The sequence below is a fragment of the Populus nigra genome, chromosome 19 (assembly GCF_951802175.1).
Source record: "Populus nigra chromosome 19, ddPopNigr1.1, whole genome shotgun sequence".
Lineage (NCBI taxonomy): Eukaryota > Viridiplantae > Streptophyta > Magnoliopsida > Malpighiales > Salicaceae > Populus > Populus nigra.
This window is the reverse complement of record NC_084870.1, coordinates 6,177,166-6,189,871: the sequence shown is the minus strand read 5'-3', so window position 1 is coordinate 6,189,871 and position 12,706 is coordinate 6,177,166. Positions and strand designations below refer to the sequence as shown.

At 36.8% G+C, this 12,706-nt stretch overlaps 1 protein-coding gene across 2 annotated transcripts; it reads left to right on the top strand.

Annotated features, from left to right (window-relative positions):
* The first annotated feature begins 2,584 nt into the window (after positions 1-2,584).
* LOC133680331 (DDT domain-containing protein PTM-like) lies at positions 2,585-11,126 on the top strand. Of its 2 annotated transcripts, XR_009836294.1 has the most exons (10): positions 2,585-4,755; positions 4,864-5,469; positions 5,992-7,099; positions 7,514-7,802; positions 7,911-8,035; positions 8,229-8,689; positions 8,870-8,898; positions 9,016-9,651; positions 9,839-10,550; positions 10,636-11,126. XR_009836294.1 is itself a non-coding variant. In XM_062103199.1 (9 exons), the coding sequence occupies exons 1-9, from the start codon at positions 2,864-2,866 to the stop codon at positions 10,498-10,500; spliced, it is 5,808 nt and encodes a 1,935-aa protein (XP_061959183.1). In that variant the 5' UTR covers positions 2,585-2,863; the 3' UTR covers positions 10,501-11,126. The 2 variants fall into 2 exon arrangements, 1 of the variants encoding a protein (XP_061959183.1); XM_062103199.1 differs by having other exon boundaries at positions 9,839-11,126.
* The last annotated feature ends 1,580 nt before the right edge of the window (positions 11,127-12,706 follow it).

Genomic DNA, 12,706 nt, shown 5'->3' with positions numbered 1-12,706 from the left:
AGACAAATAAATGCCCACTTTGGGCTGATGCTTTTCTGTCTGCCTCTTCTTCGCCATTATTACACGCATTTTATTGCTGTCAATCGGGTCGTGATTTAGGCCAGTTTTTGTGCTTGTTGATATGTTATTGGTGTCTCCTCATTAAAAGATTCATCATGGACCATTTTATCATCAGTTGACGTGACAATAAGTTTTTGGGACCTGTCTAACGTGTCCCGTGTTATGTTGTAGTATGAGAAAGCATAAACCTTGGTTTTATTTTTATTTATTTTTATTTTTTTTCGCCCTGAAGTGCCTTGCAAATGAGTGAAAGCATGATAAGTTGTCAAATGATGCGAAACAATCGATCACGTTGTCTGGTCTTGAGATGTACGATATCAGGTCACGATGTTATAATATCATTTGGGAAAGTAGGAGGGTTGTGCCTGTACGCATGCTATAGTCGAAGCACAACGAGATCCTCCATGAAAAGAATTGGCCTCTCAACGCGTGTGGTTGGGTGTCCATGGTGGCTATATACGCGCTCGGGTCAAAAGCTCGCTGTCCGCTTCAGTTGTGCACTTGATTCAAGGATTGTAGACTTGTAGTTGAGATCAAACGTGAAGGTGGTGCCTCTCGAAATCGCAAGGGAGTTGTGCTTGTGGAGAAGGAAGAAGGGGAAGAAAGTTTCTATTGAAAATTCTTTTTTTTTCTATTTCAAAAGTGTGTTTTTTTTAAATTAATTTTTTTAATGTTTTTAAATTATTTTAATATTCTGATTTTAAAAATAATATTTAAAATAAAAATAAAAACTATTATTTTAATATATTTCCGTCTGAAAACCAGCACTTTAAAAAAACTAACCATAATTATATTTCTAAACACTCTGAAATGTGGTTGGTCAATAGCACAACCAGAATCAAAACTCGCAATCTCAGCTAAACAATATAGTTTTGATTTATCACCTATAAAAACAGGGTTTGCTCATGGCATGCAGCTGTAATTAAAGCGTGGCAAGGATTCACAATCTTCGTGGGGGCACAAAAATGAGATACTCACGAGTGAGAGAGCATTGATAATAAACAGAATTGGTTTGGTTTCTACAGCTCAACCAGTAGCTTCCCTCAAAGGGAAAGGGAAAGGGTAACAAGAAAAGAGGTTTAACCAGAGCATAAACAGGGTTTCTTGATTCGATTTCAAAGCATGTTATTTGCTTTCAAGATCAAATTTATTTGTAGACAAGTAGATAAAACACAAAGCAAATACTAAGCAAACACAGAAATATTTTATATGACCCGAGTCTAACCTAGTGCTTCTTTGACGCTGCAAATTGTTTTTATTATAGAATTATATAAATAAATAAATAAATTATTTAATACAATTTCAATTAATTCTTTTTTTTTTTTAAAAAAATGGAATAGAAGCATTAAAAGCTGCATACACTCTGAACGAAGCATCGTTTGTCACCACATGAAATCCCAAGATTTTCGTGTTCTTTTTTTTATTTTTCGTGATTGATGGAGTAGAACACCGAAGTTGACCACTATCTTACAAAATCGTGACACAATCAAAGTGAAGCGGAGGTTGAAGGCGGCTATCCATCCACTCCTAATCCCCTTTCCTCCAAGTTCTTCCCTTTCATATTCTGAAATATTGGGTGAAGACAGGTGGCTGCCCCTTCAACTCCGTCACTTCACAAAGAAGACTCGAACTTGGCTGTAAAATCAGAAAATAAGCTTTAATAATAAGCTTTAATAGTAAAATCAGAAAATAAGCTTTAATAATCAGAAAATCAGGTGGCTGCCCCTTCAAATCCCCTTTCCTCCAGGTTTTTATGATATTTTAATGCACTAATATCAAAAATAATATTTTAATAATAAAAAATATTTAAAAAATAACCCCAATTACACAATCAACCTCACTCAAAACATGCAATGCATGCTTTCCAGCCTCTTAACAAAATCAACAACTCCCTCCTGTCCTTGATTAGAGCAGGCTTGGATTTGAGTGATAAGGTGCTTCAATTCAAGATTTTCTTTAATTATTTTTTAGAATTGATTTCCAAATATGACATTGAATGTCTAAGATTTTGTGCGTTTGGTTGGGTGCTGTAGGGCTTTTTAAAAGTATTTTTTATTTAAAATTATATTAAAATAATTTTTATTTTAAATTATTTATATTAAAAAAATACTAATTAGTAACTTGATATTTTTTAAGGAAAATATATTCTTAAAAAATAGGTAAAAAAACCATGGTTAGAAATAAAAGGGTACACGAGCATCATCTAAAGATTCATATTTTGAACGTAATCTAAATAAACCATTACATGTATCTAATTACCTAATATATCATTTATTTAGGATTTTTAAGATTTTGGTTATTTATTTTGTTTTTTATATAAGAGAATAATCCTAGTTCATTGGTTTTTTTCTTTCTATACATGACAGTTACAAATCAATCTTATTTTACCTGTGAACAAACACTTAGAGTTAACATTTTGATTGTTTTGGATTTATTTCTTTTTGTGTAATAAAGTCCTAGGTAGTTAGTTATATATATATATATATATATATTTTGTCTAAACTACCCACTATAAGACACCCATCTCTCCAACAAGGGAAGAAAAGTCACTGCTTCTCTCTCTCTCTCTCTGTGCACGTTTGAACCACCTTTTAGAGAGAGAAAATCAAAGCAAACCACCCTCTTTCTCTCCAACTCTCTTAAAAAAAAGAAAAAGAAAGAAGCATCCAAGCTCATGTTTTTTTAAAGAGAGAAAGCCCCAACAAAAGTAATAGCCAAAAACCCAGCATTTCTCATTCTCTCCATATTCGAACTCCTCAATGTTTTTTTCCCAAACAGAGATCGAAGTAGGAGAAAAAATATTATGGAGTTTGTAGGTAAATCAGTCAATAAGAAGTTTAATGGGTTTGGTGTCTTCAAAGGATATGTCAAATCCTACGACGAGTCGTCTGGATTCTTCGAGATCAAATACGAGGACGGTGATTTCGAAGAGCTTGATTTCTCTAAAGTTGCTTCTCTGTTAGAAGAGGAGAAAGAAGCCGGTGGTGTTTCTGCTGCCGGGCCTGTTGACCCCAAGCCTCGTTTGGGACGGAAGCTCAAGAAGCGTCGGCGTGCTGAGCCTAAGAAGCCTGATAGCGGAGAGTCAGGTAATTCTGGGGTTGTTGAGGCTAACGGGTATTTGGATATGAATAGAAATGTTGATTTGAATGATGGGTTTGTCGGGGATTTGAGGGGAAATGTTGATATTAATGTTGATTTGAATGAAATCCTGGAGAAAGGAAGTGGGGCTGTGGAGGATTTGAGAGAGGGGGTTTTTGATTTAAATGCTGGGTTCAATTTTGATTTAAATGAGGAGGAAGAGGAGGGTAATCCCAATCCCAATCCTAATTATAATCATAACAATAATAGTAACAATAATAACAATTTAAGCGTTGATTTTGAAGGGAAGAAGAGAGGGTGTATTGACTTGAATTTGGATGTGAGTGGTGATGTGGATGAGAATTTTAAGGAGGTTGATTTGGAGTGTAAAGTTGTAGAGACCCAAAAGAGGGAATGTGGGTTTGATTTGAATTTGGGGATTGATGATGAAATTAAGGATGAGATGGGTGTTGGTTTTGAAGGGCAGATGGAAGAGACTACAAATTCTGAGATTCAAAGGATGGAGGAGGATGAGAAAAGTCATTTCGAAAGTGCCATTCCTAATGGGAAATTGCAAGGAGTTCATGTCTCTAATGATTCGTGTTCGGGGTTGGTTGAGAGAATAGAGGAGGTGAATATTGTTTCCTGCGTAGATTTTAGGGCTTTTGATTCTGTTGGAGTGGTGGATGTTAAGGATGTCAAGGAGGATTATCCAGAGGTGATTGATTCAGCAAGTGTGTATAAAGAAGAGAGCGGGAGTCGGAAGAGGGGGAGGAGGAGGAGAAAGCTTCCTGATAATTTGAATTCTACTCCAGAAGTGACTGTTCTCCCAGATGCTAATGCTGTTGGGGATGATTCTATGGTGGGGAGTGGTAGTCGGAGGCGCGGGAGGAGGAGAAAGCTTGCAGATAATTTGAATTCTACTCCAGAAGTGACTGTTCTCTCAGATGCTAATGCTGTTGGGGATGATTGTATGGTGGGGAGTGGTAGTCAGAGGCGTGGGAGGAGGAGAAAACTTGCAGATAATTTGAATTCGATTCCAGAAAAAATAATTCTCTTAGATGCTAATGTTGTTAGGGAAGATTGTGCGGTCAGAGTTGATGGGAACCTTGGTGATATTGGAAGTTCATATAGAGAGGTCAGTGCTAGTGCTAGAAAGAGGAGAAAATTTTTGGATAATGGGAATTCTATGCAAGAAACAACAGTCTTGAGAAGAAGTGCTCGTAGAGGGTCAGCTAAAAACAACTTGCTAAAAGATTTATCAATGTCTCCTGTAGTTAGTGCATTGACAGAGGACAAACTTGTTAAATCACATCATGAATGGCCTGAAGAGCCCGTGGTTCTTCCTCCAAAGTTGCAATTACCTCCTTCTTCACAGAATTTAAATTTGAGTGGAATTCCAGTACTTGACCTATTCTCAGTTTATGCCTGTTTGAGGTCATTTAGCACTTTGTTGTTCTTAAGTCCATTTGGGTTGGAGGAATTTGTGGCAGCACTGAAGGGTAACTCTCCAAGTTCTTTATTTGATTTTATTCATGTTTCAATTTTGGAAATTCTAAGAAAGCATTTGGAGCACCTTTCAAATGAAGGTTCTGAATCTGCTTCTAATTGCCTGAGGTATTCTTTTTGGTTCTTCCTACCTTTTATTTTTGTTGAAGTTGATTTGGTTTACATTTGAAACTTGGGTTTATTAGTATTTATTGTCTAAATTGATTATCAATGTAGGAGCCTTGATTGGGGCTTGTTGGACTTGATTACATGGCCTGTTTTCATGGTTGAGTACCTCCTGATCCATGGTTCAGGGTTGAAACCTGGATTTGATCTTAGTAGATTGAATCTGTTCAGAAGTGACTACCACAAACAACCTGTATCTGTGAAGTTGGAGATGCTACAGTGTCTTTGTGATGACATGATTGAGGTGGAGGCCATTAGGTCGGAGCTTAATAGGAGATCTTCAGGAGCTGAACCGGACATGGATTTTGATCGAAATATGAGTCCTGGGGCTTGCAAGAAAAGGAAGATTGCGATGGATGTCTCAGGTAACTCATGCCTAACGGAGGATGCTGATGATGACTGGAATAGTGATGAATGCTGCCTTTGTAAGATGGATGGGAATTTAATATGCTGTGATGGTTGTCCTGCTGCATATCATGCAAAGTGTGTAGGTGTTGCCAATAACTCTTTGCCAGAGGGTGACTGGTATTGTCCTGAGTGTGCAATTGACAGGCAGAAACCGTGGATGAAATCTCGAAAGTTGCTTCGTGGAGCAGAGCTATTGGGAGTTGATCATCACAACCGGCTATATTTTAGCAGCTGTGGTTTCTTGTTGGTGTAAGTTTTTCCTATTGATCATGAATTGGTATCGGTGATCATTTGTGTTGCTATTTTTGCTCTTTATTGTTTGAGTAGCTGGCATGTAGAATACAGGCTCCAAAGTATTTAACAAAACAATGAAAGCAATGTAATGAAGGTCCGTTTAGTTGGTAGTTTTCTGAAACTGTAATATTTGAAGAAGTGTTGAAGTTCGTATATTCTTATATTGGTTTAAAAATTTAAGATCATCAATATCTCAAGGCAACAAATTTATATGACTAATTAATTGGTAGTAGCCATAAGATTTCTTTTCACTAGTCGATGGCATTGTCTAGCATGCCATTAACAATAACTTTACACTATTGATTTGGTAGAGTTTCCTTCCTTTATCTAGGGAGACAAGTTTGTGATTGTGATGATATCCCTTTAATATTAAACTTGCGTGGTCATAGTATTTGAACTACAGTTATTTTATGATCCATCTGCATGTGAGCTCGCTTCATCAAATGCATATCTTTTCATGTATTGTTGACCTTGCAGGTCAGATGCATGTGACTTCGGACTCTCATTCAATTATTACCAAAGGGATGATCTTAGTGCTGTTATTGAAGTGCTAAAGTCTTCAGAGATGATTTATGGTAGCATTTTGGAGGCTATCCACAAGCACTGGGATATTCCTGTTACTTTGTACGGATCAAGCAATTTGAGTTCAGTAAAGCATACAACAAGCTTAGACATGAGCATACCTGCATGTACCTCGGCATCTTTAGAAACATGTGCAACTAAAATTGAGACTGCTGATGGACAAAACCTGGAAAAGTTTGCTAATAGATGTTGTGGTCATCTTGATTTTGAGTTTTCAAAGTCTGTTGTGAGCCCGACATGCATGAGTTCTGAAGGATCAGCTGAAACCACCCAAATCAATTTGGGGGACCAGAACTTTCAGAAAGGGCCTGACTGTTCTAACAGATCTGCTGGCGTCTCAAATGAAACTGAGGTTCCAGAAAAGTCCCCTCTCGTGGGAGACTTTTCTATGACTTCCAACATTTTGGATGTTAAACAAGAAAAGAATCGATGTTCTCCTCCCACCAGATGTCCTTCATCTGCTGTAAAGGCAACAGATGAGGTCACATTACAGGTGCAGCCCAGAACTGACTACATGAACTATTACAGTTTTGGTTATACATCTGCTTCAATTGCGGAAGTGTTATTGTCTAAATCATCAGACAAGACCACTGAAAACTCCATAAAATCAGACGAGGAAATGGCTTTAGCTCAGATGAAGGTCATTTTAAATAAATCCAACAGGTTCCGTTGGTCAAGTATTCCTAGTCTAAATGCTGAAGTCCAGAAAGAAAAATGTGGATGGTGCTTCTCTTGCAGAGCTACCACCGATGAGCCAGATTGCTTGTTTAATATGAGTCTGGGTCCTGTTCAGGAAGGGTCTGAGAGTGAGGTGATCAGTCTCAAAACCAAAAGAAACAGGGAAGGCTATCTTGTAGATTTAATATGTCATATTCTCTTGATTGAAGATCAGCTTCAGGGGCTGCTACTGGGTCCATGGCTGAATCCACATTATACCAAGCTTTGGCGTAAAAGCATTCTTAAGGCATCTGATATTGCAACGGTTAAACATTTACTGCTCAAAGTAAGGACTTCTCTTTTACCTTGATGGTCAGCACTGAGCAGAATTGATATTGCATTTCATTTCTTCAAGATTTTTTTATTCAAGGTTCAAACTTCAAACTGACATGCAGAGCCTATCTCGTTTGAAAGCTCTTATACCCTGCTCACTTGATTTTAAAATATTATTCAAACTTCTATCTTGCCTTAATCTGGGTTTCAGCAATAAGTTGATTTAGGACAGCCAATGTTGTCTTCGAACCAGGATTTCTTATATTTGTTTATTGAACTTATCTAGTCTCATTGTTAGCATAACAAGTTGGGATGGTAGTCCTGGACTCCTTGGTCCAGAACAGACCAAGTTGGTCCAAGCTGTAACAATCTTTACCACAGTTATTCCTTGATGCATTATCTTAAATTCAAATGGCTAATTATGCAGTTAGAGGCAAATGTGCGGCGTCTTGCACTTTCAGCAGACTGGGTGAAACATGTGGACTCTGGTGTCACGATGGGATCATCTTCTCATTTTGTGACTGCTTCCTCACGTGCATCATTAAAGAATGGGATTGGCAGGAAAAGGGTTAGGTCCACAGAATGTCAGTCAAATCCTTGTGCAAATCCTGCCAGCGGATTGGGTATGTTTTGGTGGAGAGGTGGTAGGCTTTCTCGCCGGCTGTTCAGTTGGAAGGTTTTACCTTGCTCCTTGACATCCAAGGCTGCCAGACAAGGTCTGCAATTCTTCTTCTCTTTCTTCTTTTTTACTTTGGGGTGGTAGTTTTTGCTTTTCAGGCAACCAAGTATTATTCTGAATATGTTTAAAGTTTGAAATTCTGCAGCTGGTTGCATGAAGATAGCGGGCATATTATATCCTGAGAATTCAGATTTTGCAAAGAGAAGTAAACATGTTACCTGGCAAGCTGCTGTTGAGTCATCAGTGACTGTAGAACAGCTTGCTTTGCAGGTACGGTACTCGTTTTTCTTTTCCCTTTCAATTTTTCTTGATCATGGTAATCACCTTCATGGTTTGTTTTCTCAACCTCATCTATGTGGGTACTACATCTAATTGCAAATGTCGGCTGTATGATAACAATGTCTGTTTTCAGCTTCCTTTCTGCTGGTTCCATCTATCTATTTTAATTGTATGACCTTTCCAGGTTAGAGAGTTTGATTCGAGCATTAGGTGGGATGAAATTCAGAACACTCATCCTTTGTCTGTGTTGGACAAGGAGCTTAGAAAATCTTTCAGGTTGTTCAAGAAGGTAATTATTCGCAGGAAGTGTGTAGAAGAAGAAGGGACAAAGTATCTTCTTGATTTTGGCAAGAGGAGAAGTATTCCTGAAATTGTTTTAAAAAATGGGTCTATGATTGAAGAATCCTCCAGTGAAAGGAAGAAGTATTGGCTAAATGAATCTTATGTTCCCTTTTATCTCTTGAAAAGTTTTGAAGAGAGAAAAATTGCTCGCAGATCTAGTAAGATTAATTCTGGGAAACTCTCTGAGGCTAGTGTGTTAGTGAAGAAGCCCTTGAAGCAAAGAGGGTTTTCTTATCTTTTTGCAAGAGCAGAAAGATCTGAGTACCATCAGTGCGGGCATTGTCACAAAGATGTTCCAATCAGGTAATTTAATTTTAAAATGTTGATTTTTTTTTCATTTCTCGTACACTGTTAAAATTTGACAGCATGATTACTTATTATATGCACCTTTTTGTTTAAAGTCATTTGTGTTGGTCTTTTTTGTTCCTTTTAATATTTATTTCATTGCAAATATTAATTTCCTTTCTTATGATAACTAACCAGGGAAGCTGTCTGCTGTCAGAATTGCAAGGGTAAGCAGTTCTTCCTTATAAATGCCACAATAATCACAGGATTAAATCTGAAATTTGGCACTCACTCTCCTTTTTCATTTAAGTTTTGTATCTTACAAATATGATACAATTTTTCAGGATTTTTTCACAAAAGGCATGTGAGGAAATCTGCTGGTGCCATCACAGCCAAATGTATATATACATGCCACCGATGTCACTATGGGAAAAATGCAAAAACGGTGAAGACAAATGCAAAAAGGGTGAAGACTGACACTAAAAGAAGAAAAAATAGCATCAAGAGCACAAAAGTTCAGGAGCAAAAATCAAAAAAGGCCACTGTAGTTAGAAATTCGGTGCGACTGAAGAACAGTAAAAAAGCATTGAGGGGTTCACAACCACTACAATCACGAAACAAGAAGGTTACTGTTGTACCACTACGTTGTTCAGCTAGGAGAGCTAAACAGAAAGCATTGCAAAACAAGAATGTTGTAGGACGCAAGAGAGGAAGACCAGCCAAATCCAAAAAGGGGGCAAATAAGAAACCAAAGAGAGGTACTTTGTTGCATAAGAAGAGAACAGATACTTGTCATAGTTACTGGCGCAATGGTCTTCTGTTGTCTAGAAATTCAGATGATGAACGGGTGACACATTTTAGGGAGAAAAGCCTTATTGCCCCATCAGAGAGTGCCATTGATGATCAACCTAAATGCCATCTTTGCTGTGTAGCAGGATATACATCTATTTCAAATTATATTTCTTGTGAGATTTGTGGAGGTAACTATGTTATTATTCTTTATGTCCTTTTCCATTTAGTTAATTGAATTATTGGAAACTAATGAAAAATATATTATCTGTTGATACATTAGGTTTCCTCCCCCTACCCATTCACCACCACCCCCCCCCCCCACCCCTTTTTTTTGTTTTTCATAGTAATGTTTTCACTCTAACATGCTTTATGCAGAGTGGTTTCATGGAGATGCATTTGGACTTGATGCGGAGAACATAAATAAGCTCATTGGTTTTAGGTGCCATATGTGCCTTAAGAAGACTCCTCCTATCTGCCCGCATGCAGCAACCACAAGCCATGAGGTTGAAATAGCTGAGGTACAAAATGATGTTGGGACTGAATTACCCAAGGAAGAGACTGATGGTACCCTTCATCAAGAGGAGGATCATCCAGGTTCACTTCTTGTGTCTGAGTCTGTTCATGTAGAGGGGCAATTAGGTACTGCTCTGGATTCAAATCAGAGTTTTGTGTCCGAGTCTAAATTGGAAGCAGAAAATGGGCATGCACTTGCAAATGTGATTGAGAATACTGATGCAATTCAAACTTTGTACGAGAATTTGAAACCAGATTTACTAACATCACCTAATGAAAGTCATTTGGTCGAAGAGAACACAATTAAATCAGGAGATGATGGTATTGTAACATCAGATGATGCCGCACAGCTCTCTTCCTGCAAGGTTGGTGTGGATTTGATAGAAACTGGATTGGCTTCATTAGGACCAGATGGTGCAAAGGATAGCTTAACAACACCCTCCCTGAAATCACCAATTGATGGATCCTTTATAGAAACCATCAAGATGCAACCACAATCATTCATGGCATCGACTGAATTGTAAGATGAGAGTGAAACAATTGTAGATTAGGTCCACCGTCTGTCATTTAACTGGTGAGACAGGAACAGTAGAGGCTAGAGTTATTTTCAAGTTCAGAGTTAACTGTAAATCTTCTAATGTTCTTGATATTCATGGCAGAAGCTTATAAAATACACTGGGAAGATTCTTTGAAAACTAAAAACAAGGAGTTTATTTGAGGAGGTAGTTTCTCTAACAGCTTTCAATCTCAATGAAGATTGCTCCATGTCATTGCTGTCTTAAAGGATGGAATTTACTCAGTTCGTGCTTGGGAAGCATGTGTAGGAGCATCTTTTACCAGGTCTGATGGCATTTTCCTTTTATATATATATTATATAAATTTTTCTTTCCCGATAGCTAGCAAGTAGGATTAGGTTAATTGGGAGAGCTTGAGGCTTGGAATTGGTAGCAATAGGTTTCGTGAGGGTTTATGAAGAGTAGCACATTGTTCTATAACTGAGTTGTGGTAGCAGTTCTGTATTTGGATTTTTAACTTCATTTTTTTCAGATTGATTTTCTATTGAAAAGTAGCTGTTAACTATGTAAACTCGTGTAAATATAACTAACATCAATATAATCAAATGGAATTCATATGTGTATGTTTATTTCAACCACCTTGAATTCGTATCAACTAGTAGAATTGATTTCGTATGAAACATAGGAACACAAACTTGCATGTATTTACGTGGGATATGCACACACCTGTTTATATGGAACGCATTAGATATGGTAGAATGCTAATGTGCGTGCATAGCTCTGTGTGTGTGTGTGTGTTGCTTGTTAACAAAGCGCACAAGTAAATTTCATGTAGATACGTACTACGAGTGGAGCAAAATTGTAGGAGAATACCAACTTTTTTAAGCATGTCACGCAGTGGAATTGAACGGTTCTTTCTGGTCTTTACATAGTCCTTAGGTTGCTGACCATTTTCAGCAAGGTGACATTAAGAGAGAAAGATGCAAGGAGTAGAGAGGATCACATTCTGTCCATATATAAAAAAGAAGAAAGAAAAACGAAAAAGATGAGAATTCCTCCCCTGTATTACTCTTTTCTCCTTGTGTCAATCTCTTTGCCTTTTTATCTATGGTTGATTAAGGTTCTCTCTTGTTGGCTCCCTCTATAGGCAAGGCTAAGTGTTTCTCCTCTCTAAGAGATTTCTCCATTCTCTACTGTTACAAGACAAGACAAGTGGAACATGATGCTTGTGTGTGTGTCATGCACAATCGTTCTGTCTATCCACATAACTTGCATCCTCCACTCTTTAACTCGAAGGGACAAGCCAACTTTTCTCTCTGGAAACAGAAGAATCGAGAAATCAATAGCTCAAACCTACTATTTCAAAACCGATCTGACCTGGTCAACTGAGTAGGAGCCTAGATTGATTGGGTTGAGCTTCAACAAATATAAGAGAAAAATTAATCTACTAGACCCGGTTAAAAATCCAGGTTGACTCAAACCTACTATTTCAAAACCTGATCTGACCTGGTGAACTGAGTAGAAGCCTAGTTGAGTTGAGTTTCAACTAATATATATATATAAAATTAATCTAGTTGGACCTGGTTAAAAATTCAAGTTGACTTGAAACCTGGTCTGTTCAAGAAAAACCTTATTAAATTTCATTAAATTTTTTTTATTTAAAATTTTTATTTTATAAAATAAAAAAATAAATTAATTCAGGTTAATTTACTGAATTTATAAACTTATCTCACATTAGGTTTAAAAACTATGTTTAAACCAAGCATCAATAATAATTACTTATAACTAAATTATATTAATAATTAGTAATCTATTGTTACATCAAAAGAAAATTATATAAAAAGCTAATGAGATATTTTCTTGTTTGACATTGTATGGTGTAAAAAGTCACAAATCATTAAGGTATCACACACTCACACACCAAAATTAGAAATAATTTAATTATATATAAAATAAAAGGAATATTTAGTATTTTAAAAAACTTAATTGATAAATACCAAATATATCATATTACCTTAAAAACAATTCTACATGCCAAAATTGAAGACTTCTACTATATTTAAAAAGAAAAATATTAACTATTTTTTTTACATCTCAATACAAAAATATATGTCAACGTTAATGTGCAAATTCAACTCTATCTCTGATTAGGAAATGGACTCAACATTAATCTTGAACGGCCTTTTGCCAAGGCCAATATATATAGAAGATCCTT